The sequence below is a fragment of the Hypanus sabinus genome, chromosome X1 (assembly GCF_030144855.1).
Source record: "Hypanus sabinus isolate sHypSab1 chromosome X1, sHypSab1.hap1, whole genome shotgun sequence".
NCBI classification, from domain to species: Eukaryota; Metazoa; Chordata; class Chondrichthyes; order Myliobatiformes; family Dasyatidae; genus Hypanus; species Hypanus sabinus.
This window is the reverse complement of record NC_082738.1, coordinates 65,420,877-65,444,625: the sequence shown is the minus strand read 5'-3', so window position 1 is coordinate 65,444,625 and position 23,749 is coordinate 65,420,877. Positions and strand designations below refer to the sequence as shown.

At 43.1% G+C, this 23,749-nt stretch overlaps 1 protein-coding gene across 5 annotated transcripts in view; it reads right to left on the bottom strand.

Annotated features, from left to right (window-relative positions):
* Window positions 1–23,749, bottom strand: part of LOC132384975 (phosphatidylinositol 5-phosphate 4-kinase type-2 beta) — a 271,613-nt gene that overhangs the window by 9,881 nt on the left and 237,983 nt on the right. For 3 of the 5 annotated variants that reach the window (XM_059956671.1, XM_059956673.1, XM_059956675.1), the window contains 2 exons: window positions 22,413–22,668; window positions 7,317–7,441 (listed from right to left, as the gene is read on the bottom strand). In XM_059956671.1, the coding sequence (XP_059812654.1) occupies window positions 7,317–7,441; window positions 22,413–22,668 (381 nt within the window). The remainder of the gene's footprint in view (window positions 1–7,316; window positions 7,442–22,412; window positions 22,669–23,749) is intronic. The other 2 variants (XM_059956672.1, XM_059956674.1) reach the window with 1 other exon arrangement.

The following is a 23,749-nucleotide window of genomic DNA, read 5'->3' as shown; positions in this document are numbered from 1 at the left end:
GGCTGCCCTTTTCCTTTCCCTCTCCTGACTGTCACCCAGGTACTTGTCTCCTGCAACTGATGGGTGACTACCTCCCTGTAGCTCCTATCTATCCTCTCAGTTTCCTGTATGAGCCAAAGGTCATTGAGCTGCAGCTTCAGTTCTCTGAGGAGAACCCTTTTAATTCCATATAACAATTATAGCACGGAAACAGGCTATCTCGGCCCTTCTAGTCCGCGCCAAACGCTCACTCTCACCTAGTCCCACCAACCTGCACTCAGCCCATAACCCTCCATTCCTTTCCTGTCCATATACCTATTCAATTTTACTTTAAATGACAATATCGAACCTGCCTCTACCACTTCTACTGGAAGCTCGTTCCACACAGCTACCACTCTCTGAGTAAAGAAGTTCCCCCTCGTGTTACCCCTAAACTTTTGCCCCCTAACTCAACTCATGTCCTTTAGTTTGAATCTCCCCTACCCTCAATGGAAAAAGCCTATCCATGTCAACTCTATCCCCCTCATAATTTTAAATACCTCTATCAAGTCCCCCCTCAACCTTCTATGCTCCAAAGAATAAAGACCTAACTTATTCAACCTTTCTCTGTAACTTAGGTGCCGAAACCCAGGAAACATTCCAGTAAATCTTCTCTGTACTCTTTCTATTTTGTTGACATCTTTCCTATAATTCGGTGACCAGAACTGTACACAATACTCCAAATTTGGCCTTACCAATGCCTTGTACAATTTTAACATTACATCCCAACTCCTACACTCAATGCTCTGATTTATAAAGGCCAGCATACCAAAAGCTTTCTTCACCACCCTATCCACATGAGATTCCACCTTCAGGGAACTATGCACCATTATTCCTAGATCACTCTGTTCTACCGCATTCCTCAATGCCCTACCATTTACCATGTATGTCCTATTTTGATTAGTCCTACTAAAATGTAGAACCCACGCTTATCAGCATTAAACTCCATCTGCCATCTTTCAGCCCACTCTTCTAACTGGCCTAAATCTCTCTGCAAACTTTGAAAACCTACTTCATTATCCACAACGCCACCTATCTTAGTATCATCTTCAAACTTACTAAACCAATTTACCACCCCATCATCCAGATCATTAATGTATATGACAAACAATTTTGGACCCAGTACAGATCCCTGAGGCACACCACTAGTCACCGGCCTCCAACCTGACAAACAGTTATCCACCACTACTCTATGGCATCTCCCATCCAGCCACTGTTGAATCCATTTTACTACTTCAATATTAATACCTAACGATTGAACCTTCCTAACTAACCTTCCGTGTTTTTTGATATATCAAAGGCCTTACTGAAGTCCATATAGACAACATCCACTGCTTTACCCTTGTCAACTTTCCTTGTAACCTCTTCAAAAAATTCAATAAGATTTGTCAAACGTGACCTTCCACACACAAATCCATGTTGACTGTTCCTAATCAGACCCTGTCTATCCAGATAATTATATATACCATCTCTAAGAATACTTTCCATTAATTTACTCACCACTGACGTCAAACTTACAGGCCGATAATTGCTAGGTTTACTCTTAGAACCCTTTTTAAACAATGGAACAACATGAGCAATACGCCAATCCTCCAGCACCATCCCCGCTTCTAATGACATTTAAAATATTTCTGTCAGAGCCCCTGCTATTTCTACACTAACTTCTCTCAAGGTCCTAGGGAATATCCTGTCAGGAACGGGAGATTTATCCACTTTTATATTCCTTTCAAGCACCAGTACTTCCTCCTCTTTAATAAATATAGTTTCCATAACTTCCCTACATTTTCCCTTACCTTACACAATTCAATATCCTTCTCCTTAGTGAATACCAAAGAAAAGAAATTGTTCAAAATCTCCCCCATCTCTTTTGGCTCCACACATAGCTGTCCACTCTGATTCTCTAAGGGACCAATTTTATCCCTCACTATCCTTTTGCTATTAATATAACTGTAGAAACCCTTTGGGTTTATTTTCACCTTACTTGCCAAAGCAACCTTGTATCTTCTTTTAGCTTTTCTAGTTTCTTTTTACATTGTTTATATTCCTCGAGCACCTCATTTACTCCATGCTGCCTATATTTATTGTAGATATCTCTCTTTTTCTGAACCAAGTTTCCAATATCCCTTGAAAACTTTGGCTCTCTCAAACTTTTAACCTTTCCTTTCAACCTAACAGGAACATAAAGATTCTGTATCCTCAAAATTTCACCTTTAAATGACCTCCATTTCTCTATTACATCCTTCCCATAAAACAAATTGTCCCAATCCACTCCTTCTAAATCCTTTCACATCTCCTCAAAGTTAGCCTTTCTCCAATCAAAAATCTCAACCCTGGGTCCAGTCCTATCCTTCACTATAATTATATTGAAACTAATGGCCTTGTCATCATTGGACCCGAAGTGCTCCCCAACACATACCTCCGTCACCTGACCTAATTCATTCCCTAACAGGAGATCCAACACTGCCCCTTCTCTTGTTGGTACCTCTATGTATTGCTGCAAAAAACTATCCTGCACACATTTTACAAACTCCAAACCATCCAGCCCTTTTACAGTATGGGCGGAAATTCCCAGTCTATGTGTGGAAAATTAAAATATCCCACAATCACAACCCTGTGCTTACTACAAATATCTGCTATCTCCTTGCAAATTTGCTCCTCCAGTTCTCGCTCCCCATTAGGTGGTCTATAATACACCCCTATAAGTGTTACTACGCCTTTCCCATTCCTCAATTCCACCCAGATAGCCTCCCTAGACGAGCCCTCCAATCTATCCTGCCAAAGCACCGCTGTAATATTTTCTCTGACGAGCAATGCAACACCTCCTCCTCTCGTCCCTCTAATTCTATCACACCTGAAGCAACAAAATCCAGGAATATTTAGTTGCCAATCACACCCCTCCTACAACCATGTTTCACTAATAGCTACAACATCATATTTCCAGGTATGAATCCATGCTCTAAGCTCATCCACCTTTCTTACAATGCTCCTAGCATTAAAATAAATGCATTTAAGAAATTCTCCACCTCTTACTATCTGTTTATCTCTAATGGTGCAAACAACTTTACTATCTTCTTTTTCTTCCTTCTCCCATACATCCATTCCTACACTCTGGTTCCCCTCCCCCCTTGTATCTAGTTTAAATCCACTGGAGCCTCTCTAGCAAACCTACCTGCAAGAATATTTGTTCCTGTCCAGTTCAGATGTAAACTGTCCCACCAGAACAGGTCCCACCTTCCCTGGAAAACTGCCCAATTATCTATAAATCTGAAGCCCTCCATCCTGCACCATGTTTTCAGCCACGTGTTGATCTGCACTATCTTACTATTTCTAAACCCACCTGCACGTGGCACTGGTAGCAATCCTGAGATTGCTATCCTGGAGGTCCTGTCCTTTAACTTGGGGCCTAACTCCCTAAACTCAGCTTTCAGGACCTCCTCACTCTTCCTACCCAAGTCATTGGTCCCTACATGGACCACGACATCCGGCTGCTCACCCTCCCTCTTGAGAATACTGAGAATTCGATCCAAGATATTGCGGACCCTGGCACCAGGGAGGCAAAAGACCATCCGGGATTCTCGATCTCTTCCACAGAACCTTTTCCATAGAATTCATAGGATCATTCTCGTGAACCTTCTCTGGACCCTCTCCAATACCAGCACATCCTTTCTTAGATAAGGGTCCCAAATCTGTTCACCATATTCCAAGTGCAGTCTGACTAATGCCTTATAAAGCCTCAGCATTATATTCTTGCTTTTATAGAAACATAGAAATATAGAAAACCTACAACATAATACAGGCCCTTTGGTCCACAAAGCTGTGATGAACATGTCCCTACCTTAGAAATTACCTGGGATTACTCATAGTCCTCTATTTTTCTAAGCTCCATGTACCTACCTAGGAGTCTCTTAAAAGACCCTATCATATCCGCCTCCACCACCATTGCTGGCAGCCCATTCCACGCACTCATCACTCTCCGAGTAAAATACTTACCCCTGACATCTCCTCTGTACCTACTTCCAAGCACCTTAAACCTGTGTCCTCTCATGTTAGCCATTTCAGCCCTGGGAAAAAGCCTCTGACTATCCAGACAATCAATGCCTCTCATCATCTCATATACCTCTTATCCTTCATCACTCCAAGGAGAAAAGGTCAATTTCACTCAACCTATTCTCATAAGGCATGCTCCCCAATCCAGGCAACATCCTTGTAAATCTCCTCTGCACCCTTTCTATAGTTTCCACATCCTTTCTATAGTGAGGTGACCAGAACTGAGCACAGTTCTCCAAGTGGGGTCTGACCAGGGTCCTATATAGCTGCAACATTACCTTGGGGTTCCTAAACCCAATCCCACAATTGATGAAGTCCAATGCACCGTATACCTTCTTAACCACAGAGTCAACCTGCGCAACAGCTTTGAGTACTGTGTGCAGTTTTGGTCACCGAATTACAGGAAGGATATTAATAAGGTTGAAAGAGTGCAGAGAAGGTTTACAAAGATGTTGCCGGGACTTGAGAAGCTGAGTTAACAAGAAAGGTTGAATAGACTAGGACTTTATTCCCTGGAGCGTAGAAGAATGATGGGAGACTTGTTAGAGGTGTATAAAATTATGATGGGTATAGATAGAGTGAATGCAAGCAGGCTTTTTTAACTGAGGCCAGGGGAGAAAAAAAAAACAGAACATGGGTTAAGGGTGAAGGGGGAAAAGTTTAAAGGGAACATGGGGGGGGGGGGGCTTCTTCACACAGAGAGTGGTGGGAGTGTGGAATGGTGCAGGTCAGTGGGACTAGGCAGAAAAATGGTTTGGCACAGCCAAGAAGGGCCAAAAAGCCTGTTTCTGTGCTGTAATGTTCTATGGTGCACTGTGGAACACCACTAATTACTGGCAGCCAACCAAGAAAAGGGCCCTTTTGTCCCACTCTTTGCCTTCTGCCAATCAGCCAATGCTTTATCCATGCTGGTATCTTTCCTGTAATACGATGGGCAGCCTCATGAGTGGCACCTTGTCAAAGGCCTTCTGAAAATCCAAGCAAATAACATCCACTGAATCTCCTTTGTCTATCCTGCCTGTTATTTTCTCAAAGAATTCCAACAGATTTGTCAGACAAGATTTCCCCTTTGGAAACCAAGCTGACGTTGGCCTTGACTTGGTTGCAACTGGTCTTGTTGAGTCAGAATCCACTGGGAACTCGAGACAGAAACCATTGGGAACTCGTCAAAATGGCCAGACTCACTAGTTCAATAAGTTAGAGGGTAGGAAGGAGTAAAAGAGACACAAGAGGTTCTCTAGGTGCTAGTAATCTTGATGAAGGCACACAAAATGTTGGAGGAATTCATCAGGCCAGGCAGCATCTATGGAGCAATTGGTACTTCAGGCCGAATCTCTTGATCAGGATACTGCCTGATCTGTTGAGTTCCTCTAGTATTTTGTGTGTGCTACTCAGGAGTAAAAGAGAGCTGGATTAGTGCCAAGTAATAATTAGAAAAATTCATTGACGAACAACACCGATCAAAATCTCATCATTCCAGTGACTCAGGATCAATCCTCAACTCCGAGTGTGTCACATTCTCCCAGTGACCCTGGGTTTCCACTGGGTGCTCGGGTTTCCTCCCACCACCCAACAGTACTGATTGAGATACATTTTGAGGAGATACCAAGACTGAGCTAGGGAGAAGGTGCGGGAAAAAGCACCAAAGACAGTGAACAGAACAAAATATCTGACAATACCTCAGTAATGTGCAAAACTTGGATCTGAATTCAGACTCTATTGGGACAACTGCTTGTCTGTTACTAGGATTAACACCTTATCCTTGCAGCATACAAGTAATCGTCTGCTACAATGACTTACAGGCTAATCAACATCTCCACCCACTAACCCACCCTTTCATAGCCTCAGCCACCACTACTTTACCAAAGAAAGGGGCTTCCCTTCCTCCACCATCAAAGCTGCCCTAACCCGCATCTCCCATTTCACACACATTTGACCTCAACCCATACACCCCGCACCCCAGCAGGGATGGGGTTCCTCTTGTCCTCTACCACCCCACCAGCCTCCACATCCAGTAAATACTTCTCTGTAACTTCCGCCATCTCCAACTGGATCCCACCATGAAGCACATCTTTCCCTCCCCCCCGCCCCACTTTCTGCTCTCCACAGGGATCGCTTGATACGTAACTCCCTTGTCCATTCATCCTTCCCCACTGATCTCCCTCCTGGCACTTATCCTTGCAAACTGAACAAGTACTACACCTCCTCCCTCACTACCATTCAGGGCTCCAAACAGTCCTTCCAGGTCAGGCAACACTTTCCCTGTGACTCTGTTGGGGTCATCTACTGAATCAGGTGTGGGTTCCTGTATATTGGAGACCTGATGTAGATTGGGACTCGCTGAGCACCTACGGGTCTAGCAGAAAAAGTGTGACCTCCCAGTGGCTACCAATTTTAATTCTACTTTCCATTCCGACATGTGAACCCATGGCCTCCTCTATTGCCGCGATGATCCCATTGGACTCTGTCTGGGAAGCCTCCAAACTGATGGCATGAACATCGATTTCTTGAACTTCTCACAATGCCCTCCAACCCCTTCCTCATTCCCATTTCCCTCTCTCTCCTTATCTCCTTACCTCCCCGCCACCTCCCTCTGGTGCTGCTGTCACTTCCCTTTCTTCCATGGCGTTCTGTCCTCTCCCATCAGATTCCCCCTTCTCCAGCCCTTTATCATTTTTCACCAATCAACTTCCCAGCTCTTTACTTCACCCCCGCCTGTCTCCCAGTTTCACCTATCACCTACTACCTCGTACTTCTTCCTCCTCTTCCCCCACCTTCTTACTCTGACTTCTCATCTTTTTACTCCAGTCCTGACTAAGGGTCTAGCCCCAAAATGTCGACTGAACTCTTTTTCTATCGATGCTGTCTGGCCTGCTGAGCTCCCCCAGTATTTAGTGGGTGCTGCTTTATCATTCTCTAACGCCCATGTATAGACACTCCTGTGCCTTGTGTTATTTTTATTAACATACAATCAATGTATACAAGCTATCTTATGTATTTTTATTTATTGTGCTTTTAAAAAATTATTATTGTTCTTTATCTTATTGTGCTTCATCAGAGCTGCTTTGTTCTTCTTTACACTTGAGTACTGGAAATTACATTAAACAATCTTAAATCTTGAGGATATGTGCAAGTTGCTTCTGGATAATGCACAGGGGCAGAGAAACTGGAATTTTTGATCACTCTCAAACTGTGCATATCTCCAAATGTGCCCAGAGTTTGTATTGAATTGTCACAGGTGATCTACTTACCCCATGTTTCACTGTTTTGGCAGCATGGGCAGCTTTCTTCTTCGCATCATAATGAGTTAAAATGTCAATTATTGCCATAAAGAAAACTTCCTTCCTTGGGGCATCTGGAAAATTAGCCAGTATGACTGACATTAGAGAACAAGACTATTACAACTTAGTTATGATGTAAGCACTAGAGAACACATTTTTTACAATGTGCAGCTGTGACCACAGTAACTTTACAAACTCACAGTTGCATACTTTCTGCACATATAACAATTCACCCAAGACCCTGGTGAGGCAGAGTGGGAATGGAACAGAACATCGCTTTTCACACACACCATCTAATTAGCTAATCACAATTTCCGTGACAACGGTCAATCACAACAGTGTTCCTGGTCATCACCATGGCAATAGTGACTACCTAATTAGTAACTTCATCGGGAAGGCATGAAATTGATGGAAACGCAAAGTCCAAGTCTACAAGCTCTAGGCTTGTTAGATATAATGTTTAAAAAGAAACATTCCTGATACTGTACTCCATTTTAATAACAACCACGTATTATAGCACCATCCTTACTATATAAAATAAACTGCAGGCAGTCTCCTCACTGATTATTGAAATAGAAAGATGGTAAATTTACTAGATGCTGCTGTCTGAAAAGACTATTTATTCAATTAAAACCAAGAAACAAAAGAGTGCAGTGGGATGTAGGCTGGGTTGGGAGCAACTAAAACACTTGATTGTAATTTAGTTGCTGATGTAAAACTTGCAAATCCGAATCAGGTTATCACCACTGATATCAGTTGTAAAATTTGTTTTGTGGCAGCAGTACAGCACGATACATATTATACTATAAATTACAATTTTGTATTTTATACACACACAGCAGTCCCCAGTTAATTGAGCATTCAGTTAATCGGGGCAGCTGCTTATTTGGGACAACTCTTAAAGAAGAAAAAAAAACTAATCGAGAAAATAGTCAGGATTCTCTTTGTTTATTTGGGACACTAATTGAGGCTGGAGACTGTGACTGAACAGTTTTCTAACTAGTGTCAGTCGTGTGTGATTGCGCTACACTGCAGTTTTTAAATAGTGCCAGTTGTGTGTGTTTGAGTTCAAAAGCAGTGACTTTTTGTCACTGATTGTTGAAGAGAAATAAGCAGTAAGACAATTCTGAACCTTTTTGCTCACTGCAGTTTCAAGCATTCGGGATTCGAGATGCCAAAAATGGCCAGGTGTGAAATGAAACATTTTCATTACTTCAACAAGTTAGGAACTATTAAAAATTTGAAGAAATCAATAATCATCTGAAATGTTACAATGCTGTTGATGATACAATGTATTTAATTTAAAAACATCATTTTTTACCCATTTTTAAAATACATTTTAACTATTTCCATGAAACTTTGGCTAATTGCAACAGCTGCTTAATTTGGCCAAAATGTACTGGTCCTGATGTGTCCCAATTAACTAGGTAGGTAGGTGGGGGGGGGGGGGGGGAAGTGTGTGTGTGTGTGTATGTGTGTTGTGTTTACATAAAATAATTATTGACCATAAGACATAGGAACAGAATTAGGCCACCTGGCCCATAGAGTCTGCTCTGCCATTCCATTATGGCTGATTTTTTATCCTTTCCAACCCCCTTCTCCTGCCTTCTCCCCACATCATTTGATTCAGAACAAGAAGGTAGAGGGAGAGCACCTAAGGATTTCCAGTGGGAAGACATTTTGAGTTCTCGGGGGAAGAGAGAGGCCAGACTGTGCAGGCACGTGACATCAGCTAGCTGAGTGTGAACAGTTTAAAAAGAAGGCAGCCATATCCAGCGGGCAGCGGAGTGAGAGGCAGCAGGGTGAAAGGGCTTTGGCTCCACGAGCTTCGGCGGTAACGGGACGAGGTGAGGCAGTTGTTGCTTGCAAAAGGAAGTAGTATGTGTGTGAGGCCAGTTTTCTGTGGTCGGTGTCAGATGTGGGAGGTCCTGGAGTCTCCCAGCGTCCCGGGCGGTCACATCTGCACCCGGTGCATCGAGATGCAACTCTTAAGGGATCGTGTTAGGGAACTGGAGATGCAGCTCGATGACCTTCGTCTGATCAGGGAGAATGAGGAGGTGATAGAGAGGAGTTACAGGCAGGTGGTCACTCCGGGGCCATGGGGGACAGAAAAATGGGTCACAGTCAGGAGAGGGAAGGGGAAGAGCCAGGTACTAGAGAGTACCCCTGTGGCTGTACCCCTTGACAATAAGTACTCCTGTTTGAGTACTGTTGGGGAGGGGGGGGGGGACAGCCTACCTGGAGGAAGCAACAGTGGCCATGCCTGTGGCACAGAGTCTGACCCTGTGGCTCAGAAGAGTAGGGAAGGGAAGAGGAAGGCAGTAGTGATAGGGGACTACAGTCAGGGGTTCAGACAGGTGATTCTGTGGACGCAGGAAAGAAACTCGGATGGTAGTTTGCCTCCCAGGTGCCAGGGTCTGGGATGTTTCTGATCGTGTCCAAGATATCCTGCAGTGGGAGGGAGAACAGCCAGAGGTCATGGTACATATTGGTACCAATGACATAGGTAGGAAAAGGGAAGAGGTCCTGAAAGAAGACTACAGGGAGTTAGGAAGGAAGTTGAGAAGCAGGACCTCAAAGGTAGTAATCTCTGGATTACTGCCTGTGCCACGTGACAGTGAGAATAGGCATAGAGAGAGGTGGAGGATAAATGCGTGGCTGAGGGACTGGAGCAGGGGGCAGGGATTCAGATTTCTGGATCATTGGGACCTCTTTTGGGGCAGGTGTGACCTGTACAAAAAGGACGGGTTGCACTTGAATCTTAGGGGGACCAATATCCTGGTGGGCAAGTTTGATAGAGCTGTTGGAGAGGGTTTAAACTAGTTTGGCGGGGGGTGGGAATCAGAATGTGAGTGCAGGGATTAAGGTAGAAGGACAAGGGCATGATGCTAAGAGTTCGGAGTTGATGAGGAAGGACAGGCAGGGGACAGAACATAATTTTAGCCAGTTAAAGGGGTTGAAATGTGTGTATTTCAATGCTAAGAGTATTAGGAACAAGGAGGATGAACAGAGCATGGATTAGTACGTGGAACTACAAAGTTGTGGCCGTTACTGAAACTTGGTTGGAGGAAGGGCAGGATTGGATGATGCAGGTCCCGGGGTTCAGGTGTTTTAAAAGGAATAGGATGGGAGGTAGAAAAGGGGGGGGGGGGGAGAGTGGCATTGCTGGTCAGGGATAATATTACAGCTATAGAAAGGGAGGATGCTGCAGAAGGAGTGTCCACTGAGTCAGTCAGGGTGGAAGTCAGAAATAGGAAGGGATCAATCACTGTGCTGGGAGTAGTCTATAGTCCCCCAAATAGCCCTCGGGGGACCGAGGAGCAGATAAGCAGGCAGATTTTAGAATGGTGCAGGAAATACAGGGTAGTAGTTATGGGTGATTTCAACTTCCCTCATATTGACTGGCACCTCCTGAGTGCAAGGGGGATAGATGGGGCTGAATTTGTCAGGTGTGTTCAAGAAGGATTCCTGACACAGTATGTGGACCGGCTGACGACAGGAGAGGCTGTACTGGATCTAGTTCTGGGTAATGAACCTGGTCAGGTGACAGACCTCTTGGTGGGGGAGCATTTTGGTGAGAGTGACCACAACTCCCTCAGCTTCAGCATAGCTATGGAAAGGGATAAAATCAGACAAAATGGTAAAGTGCTTAACTGGGGAAGGGCTAACTTTGAAGGGATGAGGCAGGAGAGTAAATTTACGAGAGTAAATTGGAAACAGATGTTCAGAGGGGAAAGCACAGAAGTAATGTGGGAGAAGTTTAGGGACCACTTGAGCTGGGTTCAGGATAGGTTTGTCCCACTGAGGCTAGGAAAATATGGTAGGAAAAGGGAACCATGGCTGACGAAACATGTGAGGCAACTTGTGAAGTGGAAAAAGGAAGCATATGTTAGATATAAGAAGCAGGAAGTAGGAGGGGCTTATGAGAAACATAGGGTAGCCAGGAAGGAGCTAAAGAAAGGACTTAGGAGAGCTCCAAGGGGGCATGAGAAGGCCTTGGCATGTAGGATTAAAGAGAACCCTAAGGCATTCTATGCGTATGTGAAGAATAGGAGGATGACAAGAACAAAGGTGGGACCGCTAAAGGATAAAGAGGGTAACATGTGCCTGTAGGCGGAGGAGGTTGGGGAGGTCCTAAATGAATTCTTTGCTTCAGTATCCACAAGTGAAAAGGATCTTGATCAGGATGAGGTCGAAGTAGAGCGGGCCTGTGTGCTGGACAATGTGATTAGGGAAGAAGAAGTGCTGGATCTTCTTAAATACATTAAGGTTGATAAATCCCCAGGGCTGGATATGATACACCCCAGGTTGTTGTGGGAATTGAGAGAAGAGATCGCAGGAGCATTAGCCATGATCTTTGAACCCTCTTTGGCTGCAGGGGAAGTGCCAGAGGACTGGAGAATGGTAAATGTAGTTCCCTTGTTTAAAAAAAGGTAATAGGGAGAAACCTGGGAACTATAGACCGGTGAGTCTTACGTCAGTGGTCTGCAAACTACTGGAAAGGATTCTTAAGGATAGGATCTACGAGCATTTGGAGAAGTACAGTCTACTCATGGATAGTCAACATGGCTTTGTGAAGGGAAGATCGTGCCTCACGAGCCTGATTTGAGTTTTTTGAAGAGGTAACAAAAGAAATTGATGAGGGTAGGGCAGTGGATGTGGTCTACATGGACTTTAGCAAAGCATTTGACAAGGTCCCTCATGAGAGACTCATCCAGAAAGTCATGAGGCATCGGATAAATGGAACCTTGGTTGTTTGGATAAAAAATTGGCTTAAAGGAAGAAAGCAGAGGGTAGTTGTGGAAGCAAAGTATTCTGCCTGGAGGTCGGTGACTAGTGGAGTGCCGCAGGGATCTGTCCTGGGACCCCTGCTATTTGTGATTTTTATAAATGACCTGGATGTAGAGGCAGAAGGATGGGTGAGTGAGTTTGCAGATGACACGAAGATTGGAGGAGTTATGGATGGAGCTGTAGGTTGTCAAAGGTTACAAGAGGATATAGACAGGCTGCAGAGTTGGGCAGAAAAATGGCAGATGGAGTTCAATCTGGACAAGTGTGAGGTGATGCATTTTGGAAGGACAAACCAGAAGACTAGTACAGGATTAATGGTTAGTTAATTAAGAGTGTGGATGAACAAAGGGACCTTGGGGTTCAAATCCATACATCCCTCAAGGTCGCTGCACAGGTTGATAGGGTAGTTAAGAAGGCCTATGGGATGTTAGGCTTCATTAACAGGGGGATTGAGTTCAACAGTAGAGAGGTCATGTTGCAACTCTACAAATCTCTGGTGAGACCACACTTAGAGTATTGTGTTCAATTCTGGTCACCTCATTATAGGAAGGATGTGGAAGCTATGGAGAGGGTGAAGAGGAGATTTACCAGGATGTTGCCTGGACTGGAGAACAAGTCATATGAAGCAAGGTTAGCAGAGCTGGGACTTTTCTCTTTGGAGCGTAGAAGAATGAGAGGGGACTTGATAGAGGTCTACAAGATTATGAGAGGCATAGATAGGGTGGACAGTCAGTACCTGTTTCCCAGAGCACCAATAGCAAACACCAGAGGGCATATGTACAAAATTAAGGGAGGAAAGCTTAGGGGAGACATCAGGGGTAAGTTTTTTATACAGAGGGTTGTGAGTGCCTGGAATGACTTGCCAGGGATGGTGGTGGAGGCAAGAACATTAGGAATATTTAAGAGCCTCTTGGATGAAAGAAAAATGGAGGGTTATGGGGTAGTGTGGGTTTAGTACTTTTTTTTAAGGATTATATGGATCGGCACAACATGGAGGGCTGAAGGGCCTGTACTGTGCAGTGGTGTTCTATGGTTCTATGTCCTTACTAATCAAGAACCTATTAACATCTGCTTTAAAGCAGTACTCATGAGCTGTTCAGAAATCATAGTGGGAGGAAATTAAATATTTTGTGGATAATTGGGCATGGTAGGTGCCAGGTGAACTGGTATTGGGTTCCAGTGAACTAGAGTGAAAGCCATTATAGTCTCTCCCTGTATTATGAACACCTGACTTATGGATGCACAATTGGGAGAATAAGCCATACAACTGGGGGCTGGGTGGAGCTGAGTAGAGCTGGGAGCACTGAGCACACTCACTCACCGAGCTAGGCAGAGTGGCTGCCAGCCACACTTCCCACACCTGCTCACTCTCCCATCTCCACTGTTCCTCTGATCCTCTCCCATGCATGTTGCTGATCTCCCACTTACGGAAAATTCATATTATAAATGGTTTGCAGGAATGGAACCCTTTTGTAAACTGGGAACTGCCTGTACTTGCTCAACTTTTGTGTTGGATTTACCATCTTTGCAAAATCATGGTCCTGTACAACCTTAAACAATCTGCAAGGTTCAAGGGGGTTTGGATTAGAAATGAGAAATGTTTCAATCTATGTAACACCTTAGGTCACACTGCTGAAATGTCTCCCAGAATTTCACGTACAGTGAATTGTTGTCATATAGTTAAATAAGGTCACTGTTGTGCATTTGGAATGTTCCATCAACAGGAAATAAGCTTTGAAAAACAAATGTAGAAAATGCCAAATCAAAGAAGGAAAGTTGACCAATGTGAACTCCTCCTTCAAAAAGTAGACTCCCATCATCAGGGAAGAGACTATGCAGCATTCATGCCAGGACCTCCAGACTCAAAAACACTTACTTCCCCTAAGCACCTCCACCCATTAACCCACCTCACCCAACACCCCCCCCCCCCCCATCACTACATCCACATCAGTCACTCCTCTCCACAGGCCTTCAGCACCTTCACCTCCTCCCCATGAACTGCCACTTTATGCTTACTCTCCACATCTCATACCTACACTGACGCAGTCACTCTCCTACTGTGTTTTCATGTGGCCTGCTGCTACCAAGAAGAGTCACTTTGTCACTTTATCATTTCCCATCAGTCACTTTATGCTCAGATAAGTGGGGGAGGAAAGGATTACATTTTAAAAGGTGATAGGTGGAAAAGGCAAAGGCTGAGAGAGGAGGGTGGACCAAGGGAGAAAGGGAAGAAGGAGGGTCACCAGAGGAGATGATGAGCAGCTGAAGAGATAAAAGGCCAGAGCGGAGAATAAAAGAAAAGGGAAGAGGGAGGGAAAAGAATTCACCAGAAGGAGAAATCGATGTTCATGCCATCAAGTTGGAGGCTACCTAGATAGAAAAATAAGTGTTGCTCCTCCACCTGAGAGTAGACTCATTGTGGCAAAAGAGGAAGCCATGGACTGACATGTAATTGACTTTTGACCAGCGACCAATCTGGACATCAGAAGTTTGAGAGGAGGGGATTTCACTCAGGTCCACAGCCCAAGTAGGAAAAGGCAGCGTAATTGAGCTTTCACCAGTGACCAGTCAGCATTTGGAATTGATTAGTAAGAGCAAATTAAAGGAAGGCAGAGTCAGACTGGTGATCTTGAGGCTTTAGCCCTTCGAGGTTTCAGTCAGACAAAACAAAGAAAAGCTCCAGATAAAGTTTTTTTCTACTTCCCTTTATATCTGCTCAGTTCAGACAGAAGAGATGCTGGGCAGGATAGTGGAATGCTCCTCCTGCAGAATGTGGGAAGACAGGGTCCAGTGTCCCTGATGACTACAGCTGTGAGAAGTGCCTCCTGCTGCAGTTTCTAACAATCCACATTAAGGAGCTGGATCTGGAACTGGATGAACTACAGATTATTTGGGAGGCTGAAAGGGTGATGGATAGGACATATAGAGAGGTAGTTACACCAAAGGTGCAGAATACAGGAAACTGGGTGACAGTCAGGAAGGGGAAAGGGGTTAAGCAGCCAGTGCAGAGTACCCCTGTAGCCATTCCTCTCAACACAGATATATCATTTTGGATACTGTTGGTGGGGGGGGGGGGGGGGAAATGACCTGGCAGAGGGAAGTCACAATGGTTGAGTCTCTGGTGCTAAGTCTGCCTCTGTGACTCAGAAGGGAAGAGGTGGAGAAAAGGCACGCTGTGGTGATAGGGAATTTGTTAGTTAGGGAATGGACAGGAGGCTCTGTGGATGAGAACAAGATTCCTGGATGGTATGTTGCCTCCCGAGTGCCAGGGTTTGGGACATCTCAGACTGAGTCCTCAGCATTCTCAAGTGGGTGGGTGAACGGCCAGAGGTCATGTCCATGTACGTACCAATGACATGGGTAGGACAAGTGATAAGGTTGCCACTGACATGCTACTGAGGTCAGAGCTAGGAAGATTATTCAGTTTAATACATGGCTAAGGAGTTGGTGTAGGAGGGAGGGCATAAGACTTTTGGATCATTGGGCTCTCTTCCAGGGAAGGAGGGACCTGTACAGAAGGGACAGTTTGCACCTGCTGGGGGATTAATATACTAGTGGGAAGGTTTGTTAATGCTGCAATGGGGGGGAGGGGGGTTTAAACTAGAGTTGCAGGGGGAAGCGAACCAGAATGACAGAACAGTTAGTGGACAGGTTGTGGCTCAAAAAGTCTGGAATCAAAAAGGCTGAGCATGGTGCGACTGTTATCCTGAGCTGTGTATACTTCAATGCAAGAAGTATCGTAGGAAAGGAGGATGAGCTCAGGGCATGGATCAACTCCTGGAGTTATGATGCTGTACCCATTAGTGAGACTTGGCTGCAGGAGGGGCAGGACAAAGTATTCTGGGGTTCTGCTGTTTTAGATGTAACAGAGCAGGAGGGATTAAAGGAGTATGGGTGGTGTTATTAGTCAAGGAAAATATCATGGCACTGCTCCTTCAGGACAGACTGGAGAACACGACTACTGAGGCATTATGGTTGGAACTGAGAAATAAGAAAGGTATGACTATGTTAATGAAGCTAGAGTACAGACCGCCTAACAGTCCTAGGAATTTAGGGGAACAAATTTGTTAAGATATCGCAAATTGTTGCAAAAACCATAAGGTTGTTATAGTGAGCGATTTTAATTTTCCATATATTGACTGGGAATCCCATACTGTGAAAGGACTAGATAGGATAGAGCTTGTCAAATGTTTTCAGGAATGTTTCCTATGTAAAAGTCCCTTTGAGAGAGTGTGTGATACTGGATCTGCTATTAAGGAATGAGACAAGCAGATGACAGAAGTTTGTGTAGGGGAACACTTTGCATCCAGTGACCACAGTGCCATTAGTTTCAAAATAAATATGTAAAAAGATAGGCCTGGTCCGTGGGTTGAGGTTTAAATTGGAGAAAGGACAATAACAATGATATCAGAAATGTTCTGGCAAGTGTGGATTGGGGCAAGCTGTCTTCTGGCAAATGAGTAATTGGAAGGTGGAAGGCCTTCAAAAATGAAATTCAGAGAATACAAATCTTGTACATACCCATCAGCATAAAAGGTAAAGATAACAAGTGTAGGGTCCTTGGTCTTCAAGAGATGTTGAGGCCCAAATTAAGAGAGAAAACGAGGTACATAGCAGGTATAGACAGGTAGGAACAAATGAGGTGCTTATGGAGTACAATAAATGCAACAAAATTTCATCCCTCTCATCCAGCCTTAAGACTCTCCACGCTTTCTTATCTGTGCTCTACTTTTTTAAAGCAATGATGTACACTCAGTGGCCACTTTACTGGACACCTCCTGTATCTAGTTCATGATCTTCTGCTGCTGTAGCCTATCCACATCCAGGTTCAACGTGTTGTGCATTCTTCTGCACACCACTGTTGTAATGCGTGGCTATTTGAGTAACTGTGGCCTTCCTGTCAGCGATAACCAGTCTGGCCATTCTCCTCTGTAAAAACTCTAGAGGCTGTTGTGCATGAAAATCCCAGGAGATCAGCAGTTTCTGAGATACTCAAACCACCCTCAAAGGCACCAACAATCATTCCATGGTCAATGTAACTTAGATCACATTTAGAGATAGATAGATAATTTATTGATTTGAAAGGAAATTATAGTGTCACAGTACCATTACAAGTGCACAGATATAAATAATTCTTCCCCATGGTGACATTTCTGAACAACAACTAAACCCCTTGACCATGTCTGCATACATTGATGCACTGAATTGCTGTCATCTGACTGGCTGATTCGATATTTGCATTAATGATCAGGTAGGTAGGTGTACCTAATAAAGTGGACACTATGTGTAGCTCCTTCATAGTTATTAGCATAGATGCTAGCTTTTAATTCCAGATTTACCAGCCTGATAATTTATACATGGAGAAATGTAGATGTTTTCAATAAAAATCCAGGCCAGGTTAGCTTTCCCTCAACATCACACTATGACTGCATTCAGCAGGAATTTTTCAAATTCAACTAGTCTGCAGATAGAATGAACAAAATAAGATGCAAAATGAAAAAAAAAGATGAATAATTAAAACAAACTTTTAAAAAGTTAAATCTGAAGTTGTAATAAAAGGTACTAGAATGGCCTGCTTGAGTTCAAAATAAAGTTATTATCAAAACACGTATCTGTCACCATATACTAGCCTGAGATTAATTTTGTTGCAGGCATTTACAGGAAAACAAAGCAACACTATAGAATCAATGAAAATCTATACACGAGGACTGACAGACAACCAATGTGCAAAAGAAAGCAAACTCTGCAAGTACAAAACAGATAAATAATACCCAGAACTTGAAAATGAATCTATAGATTATGGAGTTAGTTCAGCATTGTGGCGAGTGAAGTTATCCAAGCTGGTTCAGGAGCCTGACAGTTGAAGGGTAGTAACTGTTCCTGAACATGGGGGTGTGGGACCTAACGCTCCTGTACCTCCTTCCCGAAGGCAGTAGCAAGAAGAGAGCATGATGGGGGTCCTTGCTGATGGACGCTGCTTTCTTGTGCAGCACTCCTTGTAGATGTGGCTCAATAGTTGGGAGGAATTTACCTGTGATGGACTGTTCTGTATTCATTGCTGTTTGTACGATTTTCTGTACAAGGGCACTGGTGTTTCCATACCAGGCGGTGATGCAACCAGTCAATATACTCTCCACCACACATCTACATAAGCTTGTTTTAGATAACATGCTAAATCTTTACAAACCTCTAAGAGAGTAGAGGCACTACTGTACTTTCTTTGTTATGGCACTTACGTGCTGGACCCAAGAAGGATCTTCTGAAATGATAACATCAAGGAATTTTAAGTTGGCGACCTTCTCCACCTCTGATCCCCCAATGAGGATGGCTCATGGACCTCCAATTTCCTCCTCCTGACGTCAATAATCAGATTCTTGGTCTTGGTGACATTGATTAAGAGGTTGTTGTTCTATCACCACTCAGCCAGATTCTCAATCTCCCTCCTATGTGCTGATACATCACCACTTTTGATTTATCACACAGGTCCAACAGGTGGTTGAGAAAAATGGCACTTTGGCCTTTATTGCAAAGGTGTTAAGAGTTTAAGAATAGTAAGATTTTATTACAATTCAAAGTTCAAAGTAAATTTATTATCAAAGTATGTATGTCATTATATACCACCCTGAGGTTCATTTTCTTGCAGGCATGCACAGTAGAACAGAGAAATACAATAGAAATAATGAAAAACTACATACAAAGACTGACGAAGAACCAATGTGCAAAAGACAAAGTGTGAATAGAAAAATAAATAAGTAAATAAATAATACTGAGAACATGAGTTGTAGAATCTGTGGAAGTTAGTCCATAGGTTATGGAATCAGTTCAGTACAGTGGTGAGTGAAGTTATTCCCTCTGGTTCAGGGGTAGTAACTGTTCCTGAACCTGGTGACGTGGGACCTAAGGCTCCTTTATCTTCTTCCCAATGGCAGTAACAAGAAGGAAGCACGGCCTGGATGGTGAGGGTGTTTGATGATGGATCCTGCTTTCTCGTGGCAGTGCTTCTTGTACATGTGCTCAGTGGTTGGGAGACTTTTCCTGTGATGGACTGGGGTGTATCAAAAGTTCAATAATTTCAGCTGGAAACCTTATTGTGAGCCAATTTAGCAAGCAGTCTTTAACAACATCTGGAACCTACACCTCATACAGTTTGGTTTCTTATGTGCTGGTTAATCTGTTGTACCTTTGTACTTTGACAATCACATTAATTAGGATTAGGCATATTTTAAGAATTTGGCAATAATAGCAGTGAAAATTGTTGAAACCTGTTGGTCATGAATCTCCGAAATGTCACTGCTGCCCCTTTGGTGCCCCATCAAAGACTGAGTTAGGTTCTGAAGCCAGTGACATTTTAGAAGCCGTTCAAAAGGCTCCAATACTGAACATCAAACAGACATCTCTGACCAATGCCTCCTACTTGACATCTCACAGTGACTCCTGATGTTACAAGGGGAAAAAGACGAAGATGAGCAACAATTTCCATTAGATCTATCCATGCACTTTACTTGCCAAGTGCAATATTGATGCACAAGTCAATAAAAACAATGTGCAGCTGGAAGCAACAACCTTCATTTAGCACTTTTACCACATAATGATAAACTGTGGCAGCTCAAACGTGCAAAATTCTGGATGATCAGAACTAGGACAAGGGGCTCCCTTTCTGAGATGCCCACTCGGAATCAGATCCCATCTGTATTAAATTAGCACCCTGCTCATGGAATCACAATCAAATAATACTTAGGAACAAGTCACAAAGAGAAATATTAGATATAAACACAAGATTGCACAGATGCTGGAAGTCCAGAGTAACACACACAAAATGCTGCCTGACTTGCTGAGTTCCTCCAGCATTTTGTGTGTGATATTAGATTAAGTGATCTTTTTCAAACTGGAAGTTGGGGAGGGGGGAAAAAATCAATAGATATGGATATTCAAAACTTAAAAGGAAATTGCTTTAAGTACTCAGGTCAGGCAGCAACCATCGGGAGAGAAACAGTTGATGTTTCAGGCCAAGGATCCTCTACCAGAACTGGAAAAGCAAAAAAAAATCAACTATCTTTTAAGTTGCAGGGATAGGGAGAGTGGAAAAAATAAAGGGAATGCCTGTGATAGGATGCAAACCAAATCTGTCAAAGTATCGCAATTTAGAAAAAAGAAATACACTGAAATTACAATGTACAGATACATAGATTAAGGATAGGTTGAGCGAGCTAGGGCTTTTTTCTTTGAAGTGAAGGAGGATGAGAGGCATCTTGATAGAGGTATACAAGGTGATAAGAGGCATAGATAGAGTGGACAGCCAGAGTCTTTTTCCCAAGGCAAAGATCGCTAATATGAGGTGGTATAATTTTAAGGTGATTATTGAAAGTACATGGGGGGGGATGTCAGAATATCTTTTACTTGGAGTGGTGGGTCTGTGGTATGCTCTGCCAGGGTTGGCGGTGTAGAGGCAGGGACATTTAAGAAGCTCTTAGATAAGCACATGGATGACAGGAAAATTGACAGCTATGTGGAAGGGAAGGGTTAGATCAATCTTAGAACATGATAAGAAGTTAGCACGACATCGTGGGCCAAAGGGCCTGTGATGTGCTGCAGTGTTCTATGTTCTATCTGTGGAAAAAAAATTATCCAGAACTGTTTAATTTATTATGGACCCCTCAGAGCAGTAACATGCCCTGATGGAAGATGAGGAGCTGTTTGTCAAACGTACTTAGGGGATCAATGAAGCAATGGGGGAGGTCAAATTCAAAGATGTCATAGTGGGACAGAAGTAAACATGATAGGAGACTGAGAGTTCAGGATCTCCCTTGGTGGACATGACAGAGGTGTTCGGCTATGCATTTCTCCAACTGGTTTGATCACATCAAAAGGAAATTGTTTGAGGTACTCAGCAAGGCAGGTAGCACCCTTGGGGAGGGAAACAGTGAATGTTTCAGGTCAAGGACCCTCCACCAAAACTGAAGAAGTGCAAAAACAACTATTTTTTAAGTTACAGAGGTAAGGAGAAAACAACAAAGAGAATGTCTGTGACAGAACCCAAATCAGATCTGTCAAAGTAACTTAGAAATTGAAGAGAAAAAAAGAAACAAACTGAAATCAAAATACATACAGGTATCCCCCGCTTTACGCCACTTTGCTTTTACGGAAGACCTACATTAGTACCTGTTTTCGCTAACTGAAAGAAATCAGAAGAGGATTTTCGCTTTTACGATAAAAAAGGCGAAAAGCGAAAATAGCGTTCAGCGTTTGTTTTGCAGCCAGTTGTTATAGAGGCTGTGCGCACCCCAAGCAGTGAGAGTGACGTCGCCAAGCTCCTTGCCCGGGAACTACACTCAACATCTCAGCATCAAGCCGCAATAGCTTTGAACTGTGTGAGATTTTTGCTACAATTGACAGTGCTGCAATGATTGCAGAAAAGTATGACTTTCAATTTTGAAAGGGCACGTAGGTTTAGGACAGGTTTGTGGGAAGTTTTGAGTGCTTACAAAGAATTGTATGATAGAAAAATATGTGAACCTTCCAGTGTGATCACTGTCTTCTTCATTCTGGTAAGTGAAACTGCACTGTACATACAGTATTCTACTTTATATAGGCTGTCTTTATCATATCATTCCTGCTTTTACTATATGTTTGTGTTATTTTAGGTTTTATGTGTTAATTGGTATGATTTGGTAGGTTATTTTTTTGGGTCTGGGAACACTCAAAAATTTTTCCCATATAAATTAATGGTAATTGTTTCTTCGCTTTATGACTTTTCGGCTTACAAACAGTTTCATAGGAACGCTCTACTTTCGGATAACGGGGGAAATCTGTAGATACACTTGTGGGGGGTGGGGAAGAGGAGGGAGAGAGGGAGAGGGAGATGGAGAGGAGGACAGGAATCGAGAAAGAGAGAGAGACAGTCCTTGAGCAAAACTGTTTAATTTATTATGGACCCCTCAGCCAAAAACATGCCCTGGTGGAAGATGAGCTGTGGAAGATAAATGCTATCTCACTATTTTTGTCTTCTTTTCTTGCACTACTTTATTTTTATATGTGTATATATAGTTTTTATTGTAATTTATAGTGTACTTTATGTATTGTAATGTGCTGCTGCCATGGAACACAAATTTTACAATGATAGTGAACTTGATACTGATTTCTGGGTTTTCTGAACCACTGCCTCCCTCTCGTGATGATACTCCTAACAATAATCTTAAATAGAGATAGACAGAAATACCTTACAACAAAATACTTAAAAATCAAAATATCTTTCAAAGAGGCAACTTGTATGCTTACTGTCATGGCTCTTTATAGCATACACGTCCACAGTTGGGTCAAACTCCCCTGGTCCAAAGATTCGTGGGAAGTTCAACATATTTCCAGGGCTATCCGGCGGGGTTCCATATGAACCAACAGGATGGCTCATTCCATCGTTTTCACAATCTTCCTCCTCGCCTTTCTCTTCCACTTCGACCTCTTCTTGCTCGGCACGATCTACGTCGTGGATACCAACTAACAGGCTGTAATCCATGATCTTCAACTGTGCTAAAAACTGTTTAAAAAATAAATTTTGTAAAGTGAAGCTGTTTAAATAAAAATATGTCCTGATGAAGGGTCTCAGTCTGAAATGTCAACTGTTTACTTTCCTCCAGCATTTTGTTTGTGTTGATCTGCTGAACTACAGTTGTGGTTGTGACTAAGAAAAGTATGTAGTATAGATAGCCACATAACCAAAATACCCCAATGTCTACATTTAAACTTTGTCACTTCAAGCCAGTTCATTGATTATAAATGCATTTGGGACAACCAAGAGGATTTAAAAACTAAATTAATTGCATTCACCTTCCCCCTTACATGGTCTCACCTACCAGCTTGTACTCCTTTCCCCTCTCCCCACCTTCTGACTCTGGCTTCTGCTTCCTTCCTTTCCAGTCCTGATGAAGGGTCTCGGCCCAAAACATCAACTATTTATTCCCCACCATAGTTGCTGGCTGACTTCCTGAACTCCTCCAGCAGTTTGAGTGTGTCCCAGGTGGAGTGTTTCAGTCATTACTGGGAGTGTATCTTCTGAAAGGCTCCCAATATCTATACCATATTCTGCCCACATAAAACACACAGTAAACTTAGTGCTCCAAACACCTCATTAATACACATCAGCCGTCTTTACGTAAATGTTGTGTGTAAAACTGATTCCACACACTTGGCTACAACTGGGAAGCAAACTACTTGAGTATTCAAGTCTCAATGAAAGGTCTTAGCCCAAAACATCAACTATTTATTCCTTTCCAAAGATGCTGCCTGACCTATTGAATTCTTCCAACATTTTGTTTTGTTTGGATTTCTAGCATCTGTAGAATTGCTTGTGATTATGGGTGCTCAAGGGGTTTATGTTTGGAAGGTCTAAAATATTGCTGATGAACCGTTGCAAATCTTCAATCACACCGTTGCACCCTTGTGTCAGTAGACACCATTAATAAAATGAAATAGAAAAAACTACTGGTTCACCAGAGTAACACACACAAAATATTGAAGAAACTCAGCAGGTCAGGCAGTATCTATTAAGAGGAATAAACAGTCAATGTTTCAGGCCAAGACTCTTCATGAGGACTCATAATTATATTATGAGTTATTAA